The sequence below is a fragment of the Cavia porcellus genome, unplaced genomic scaffold (genome assembly GCF_034190915.1).
Source record: "Cavia porcellus strain 051 isolate PalLab524CR breed Dunkin Hartley unplaced genomic scaffold, mCavPor4.1 scaffold_9, whole genome shotgun sequence".
Lineage (NCBI taxonomy): Eukaryota > Metazoa > Chordata > Mammalia > Rodentia > Caviidae > Cavia > Cavia porcellus.
Genome location: NW_026947492.1, coordinates 64,342,461 through 64,348,878, shown reverse-complemented (window position 1 = coordinate 64,348,878; position 6,418 = coordinate 64,342,461). Strand labels below are relative to the sequence as shown.

The window sequence follows — 6,418 nt, the reverse complement described above, 5'->3', positions numbered from 1 at the left end:
TATTTCCTTATGTTCTAACAGTGTTTTCCAATACAACTAGTAGTCGATCACCTATATTAGTTCACTCTATATCAAAAAGAAAAAATCTAAATTTAGATCCTAAATCATGAACTACACATGTGAGTGTACTGACAAGCTGACTAAATAACCTACAATCTTCGCTTGTACAATTTGGTCTCTTAGAGTCATGATTGATACTTTGGGTACAATTACCTCAGTCTACAAAAGCATGCACTCAGAAGTGGGTTCTACTCTGACATAACTGTTGGTTAAATTTGACATTTCTTCTGGATTAAGACCTTCATAATAGCCTTGCGAATTTGCTTAGTCTTCACACTATAAATGATAGGATTGAGAACAGGAGGGATGAGCAGGAAGACATTGGCCATGATGGTATGAACAAATGGAGGTGCTGAACGGCCATAGCGGCGGACAAGAGACAAGCTGATGAGGGGAATGTAGAAGATGGCAACATCACCGATGTGGGATATGCAAGTATTGAAGGCTTTCTTTTGTTCCTCTGAGGAAGCAATGCTGAGCACAGATCGGATGATGAGAATATAGGAGAGCAAGATACAATGGAAGTCAAGTCCAGCAGTGAAGAAGATTGTAAACAGACCAAGGATATTGTTGATTCTGTTGTCTGTGCATGACAGTTGAATCACATCAACATGGTAGCAGTAAGAATGTGAAAGGACCAGAGATTTGCAAAAGGACAGCCTCTTGACAAATAGCGCAACTGGCACCATGACAGCAACATTCTTTATCAAGACAATCACCCCAATCAGGGCAATCCTGGCATTGGTGAGAATGGTGGTATATCTCAGTGGGTTACAGATGGCCACAAATCGATCAAACGCCATGGCCAGTAGAACCCCAGACTCCATGAAAGTAAAGCCATGGAGAAAGAACATCTGAGCAATGCAGGCACTTAAACTGATCTCCCGGGCTTCAAACCAGAGGACACCAAGGGTTGTGGAAAGTGTGCACAGTGACAAGCTTAGGTCTGTAGCAGAAAGCATGGCGAGGAAGTAATACATGGGCTCATGAAGGCTGTGCTCACGGAGGACCACCAACAGGATCATGCTGTTTCCAGAGAGGGCGATGGCGTACAGGAGGCAAAAAGGGATGGAGACCCACACCTGGGCCGCTTTCAGGCCCGGGATACCCGTCAGAAGGAAGGTCACAGATTGAGTGTTAGTATTATTGAGAACCACCATCATGGAGGACTGAAAAGAAAGGGATATTTGGATAATTGAACATAACAGATAAAAACATATGTAATTCATGGTTTAGAAGATCTTTCTAGCACTGCAAATATCACCCAAAAATTACTGTAGCTAATTCTTGAAAAACTTTACTATTTTTCAGTTTCATAGAGCTGCAAGCTTCTCTCACACAGACTCTGTGTTTCCCCTTTATTGCGACATAGAATTACTTGAAGTGTTCCACATCAACATTTCTCAAGTAATGGAAACCAGTGTCTTTCTCTTCAGGGACCACAAACATCAAGGTAGAATGATCCCTACCTGGAAAAGCCCATAGGCTGACATTAAATAATGTTATAAGAAATTAAGCTTCAAGTATTTTTGAAAAGAAATTTTTGATTCTGGAAGAAAGTATTGAATAAGTCAAATATGGTGTGGAATGCAATGTTATTAGTCATTTCTGGGAAATATACACAAATATGCAAAAAATATCTTTGAACCTTATGTCTGTCTATATACATTATGTTGATATTAGGGTGGTCCAAATTACTAGCCTAAGATATACTAGTATTAGTCCCACTAATTTTGAGTTCTCTATGCATAACATTTTTGATATGTTATAGCAGTTTATGTGTGCACCTTGCAGATCAGAGAACTAACAATAATTGAGAGTTACTCAAAATTCCTCTTCCAAAGACCTGTCTATTGTCTAAGGAAACACCAACCTAAAAAAATAAAGCAAAGATAAAAGAAAGATAAAAACAGACAAAGGTCAAAAGTCAGAGGTAAGGAGAAGGAAGATAAACAAGTATTGTAGGGAAGAAGAAGGAAATTTTGCCACTTTTTAACAAGCTGCAGGAAACACCTCATTCTGCTAAGTAGGAGCACAGACTACTTTTAAAATTCATAGAACCTTCATCATACACAGAATTTCATGAATAAATACCACATGGTACATCTAACAATCTTTATATCCTTAATCTGATTCAGTTATCATACCTATTCAAGGAGGAAAAGTCTTATCAATGACATACATATAGGGAAATTGACGTTTGAAATAATTAAATAATTTGCCCCAAGTTGTATAGCTAGGCCATAAAAGAGGTGGGAATTTCATATGTGCTGCAATACAATTCACTCAGGAAAGTTAAATAATGTACACCAATTTAAATCATGTGGAAAAACTGTTCTTGATAAATATTTTTCAGAAACAAGCTTTTACAGAGATGTACTGTGGTAACTTTGGAGCTAAATGTAACACTATGTAAATGGGGCAAATATAAAAACTCTAAGGCTTCTCTGGAAAGTGCCCGTGCTATCCATGATGCCTATATTCAAGTTACCCATGTTACTCACTCTGTGAAGGTGCCAAATTAATTGACTCATTTTAACGGTCACACAATTTATTTAATTCATGTATTTTACTAATGACTCTTCTTATAACTTTTCTCCTCTCCATTAGAAATATTTTCTCTCTACCTTTGCACAAAACTCTTATTTTTCTTCTACCACTCATTTATTTCTCGAACTTACTGGTTTTACTCTGGTGTTGCTTTTCACTTTTTTCCAGAATGAACTTATGTTTTCCAACTTTTAGATGATCTACCCTTCCTGTATATATCTTTTACAATTTTCAACTCTTTTAAAAATTTCCTGACCCATTTCACAGCCTTGTATTTTGCCTACATAATGAAATATCTCAAATAAGTATTTGAATGCCAGTTTTAGTTTTCAGGTTCCAAATCAGAAGTTACGGCTGGATTAGGGGAAAGGAGAGAAGAAGGAAGGGAAAACAAGCAAACAACAACAGCTAAGATATTCCCACATAACACAGCTAAGATGATTATAGCACTAGTTTCAATTAGTTCAATGACAATACCGGTTTGTGTTTACATTGTTTGATCAATTTTTCATGCCTACACCTTGTAATCTAAGCAACTATATTGAGGATAACAATATGAATATATTAGCCATTGTTAATTTCCTATTTCTTGTTTTTAAATTATTTACCATTGTTTTTATTTTTTCACATCAAAATAAAAAAACTACCTGAGCCATTTCACAGCCTTGTATATCCAAATGAGAAGTTTTATCTGCATTGGTTTTCATGGGGAAAGAAAAGTATTCAAGAGCAAAATAATCGCTTTTCCTTTTACTGCTCATAACACTGTATGTTCTGTGTTTAGTTCACAAAGAATGACAAGATTGTTTGGGGCGATCTGTGCTCTTTAATTGTTTTTAACTGAGGTCACTTCAAATCAGCTACCAAGACTTTTCTGCTCAAAATCTAATATTGCTTTTATCTTTCACCTCAGCTTTAACTAAATGTAAAGTAATGTCATACAAATGTTCAGACTAACTTGGAATAATAAATCAGCCTACAAATATTTATGTTATTATTGTTATTAATATAAAAGTATAAAATGACAGAAGCCATAGAAATAACTATTTTCCATTAATAGCAATTTCTCTCTGACAGAAAAAATACCAAACTGAGAAACATAATCTTGAATAACAATAAAAAGCACTTGTCAAAACTGAAGTATCTGTTAAGATTATCATTCTATTAGAAAACGAGAATGAAAATAAAAATCATTTAAATTTTCAGTTTAAGAAGTTTGGAAAAAAATTAATTTCAAAAAAGAAATTTATGAAGATAAAACATGCTGATTGACAATAAATTTTCAACAGTTATTATTTAAAAGGATCTAACTGAACTATTTCAAAACTTATCCAAATTATTTTAAAATAAAGAAAACTACAGAGAAGTGTTACTTAAATATGATGGGAGCATACATATGAACACAGCAACATAGTTCACAACATATTATGAAGTAGATAATTTTATAGAAAAATATAATATGACACAATATTCTAGAAATAAAACCAGCAGGAAAGAAATAACAATAAAGGAAAGTTTATCAACAAAAGGATTATGATCAACTATTTTAGTATGCTATTTTTAATAAACTAAAAGAAAATTGAGGTCATTACATTTTTTACAAATTCATCCAGTAGCAAAGTAAGAGAAAATCACCTCCAGGGACCTTTTGACAGTTACTTGGACATGTTTTGGTTGTTATAGCTAGAGAGGAGTGTTACTGATTCCAGTGGAGTAAGCCACGAATGCTGCTAAACATTCTAAATTTATAAGATAGATCCTCAAACAAAGAAATATACAACTCCAAATGGTGTACTTCTGAGTTTGAAAACTGCTCTAGATCACATAAAAAAATGGCGAATTATTTACCTACCCAATTGGGAAGATGGATGCAAATATCATCATTACCTCATTGGAAAGTCAAACACAACTGTTTTAAGTCTTCTTTGCTTTTATACTACTCTCTTAGTTTTATGAGTGAATATTTATTCAAATAAATACATCAACCAATTGGCTATGCTGATATATTTAAGTGGACAAAATATGATGGTCTTAAGATATCAGAAAAATATTAGCAATTTCAACAGAAATTCATTATAAAATTGTTAATAGGAAGAAAGAAAAAATTTTGCATGAGGTATATATTTGAGAAATTCAGAGCAAATGTCACAGGTAACTTTCAAAAGAATGTTCATCAAAGGTACTGGCAAGATACCACACGCACTATCAGATCTACTATTCTGTATTGTACGAAACAGTAACAGCAAGTGAAAAAGACAAGTCAACAAAAATAAAATGTTATTTTGAAGAAAAATTTTAAAAGTTACTGAGTTTTATCCATATTTTCCTTTAAAATATAAAAATGGATGGTAAAGTCTTAAAAATTGAGTTGACAATAATAATGAGTTAGAACAGTGTCCCAAATTAGTGGATCTTCTTGTTCACAAATCCATCACAGAAAAAAAAAATTAAATACATGACTTTATTCACAATCATAAAGCTATAAAATTTGTAGTATTATAAAGTGTTATTTTCCATCACAAGGAGCCCTATAAATATATATTAAACAATTTTAAAACTATCATCTATTTTTTAATTCCTTTACTGAAGAACTATGCCCATGTGAGCAGATAAGATTCTGCTATTAAGTAAAACATAAATTCAAAGCGTAATTAATCAGTGATCCTCAAGAATTCTTAATAGGTGATGATAGATTATACTTTCTAGAAACTACTATAGATATACAAGGCATTTAATACAGTACTGACACAACATGAGATGTATTTATACTTTGACATATAAAATTAAGAAAATTAATAAAGCCTAATGCAAACAAAGTTACTAAAAGCGCCTTCTATTTTCAGGGAAGGGCGATGTGATACAGGGTCTCACTATGTGGTTCACATTGGCAATGAACTCACTATGTAACCCACGCTGACCTCAAACTCTCAATGTTCCTCTTACCTCAGCATCCTGAATATTGAAATTACAGACATCACCATTCCCAGTTTAAAGCTGTATCTTGAGTAAAGAATATTCTTCTCTTCCTTCAAATGAAAGTGAACACAGAATATTACAGTGAAACTATCTATTACTTGAAAAGATTTGTGATTATGTAATCAACAATGCTTCATCTATTAGCTGCTTCATCTATTAGCTGCTACATCTATTTTATTTTAAAATGCATCTATTTTATTTTAAAAATAAAAAATGATTTGTATTTTCCACCATCCTGTATTTGTTTTAAAAGTTTGAATAAACATACCTATATACACATAAAAACTACAACAGGGCTAAAATAAATAAATGAAATGTATTTATGACCCTTTAGGATCAGATTAAAGCCATGGCACAAAATATTTTTATAAAGCATTGCATTAAGCTCAAATACTATTGATTGAGAAAGACAAGTATAAACAAATTAGAAATACATCAGGTTCTATATGCATTGGAAACCAAAATCAACATTAGTCTAAGATATATCAGGTCAGAAATAATAGTCAAAATAAAATGATAGAAAATAACATGGAAATAATATTTGAGTACATTTTGGAAATTAGAATAAAGAAGAGAAGGCAAAACTGTATACAAAGCTAGAGAATGTATCAAAAATTCAACCCACCAAACTCATAGTGCCAAAAAGTACAATAGAAAAAATGAAAGAAATAAAAGTCTGGGGTAAGCCCATAGCTTAAATTTTATTATACTACTAAGGTGAGAAAATATCTTCTGTAACATTACCATTCTCATCATTTTTGGGGAAAACGTACTAATCAATCATGATACCTGATATAGAATAATGCATTCAATGTATATTCATTAACAACTC

General features: G+C 32.7%; 1 protein-coding gene across 1 annotated transcript; it reads right to left on the bottom strand.

The window, feature by feature from the left end:
• Positions 1 to 269: 269 nt before the first annotated feature.
• Positions 270 to 1,250, bottom strand: LOC100733484 (olfactory receptor 51F2-like). The gene has a single exon (XM_003465298.5). It carries the CDS (start codon positions 1,221 to 1,223, stop codon positions 270 to 272), a length of 954 nt encoding a protein of 317 aa, XP_003465346.4. The 5' UTR covers positions 1,224 to 1,250.
• Between the last annotated feature and the right edge of the window lie 5,168 nt (positions 1,251 to 6,418).

Coding starts and splice junctions, on each gene's coding strand:
- LOC100733484 (XM_003465298.5), bottom strand. CDS start 1,223: ATGATGGTGGTTCTCAATAATACTAACACTCAATCTGTGACCTTCCTT.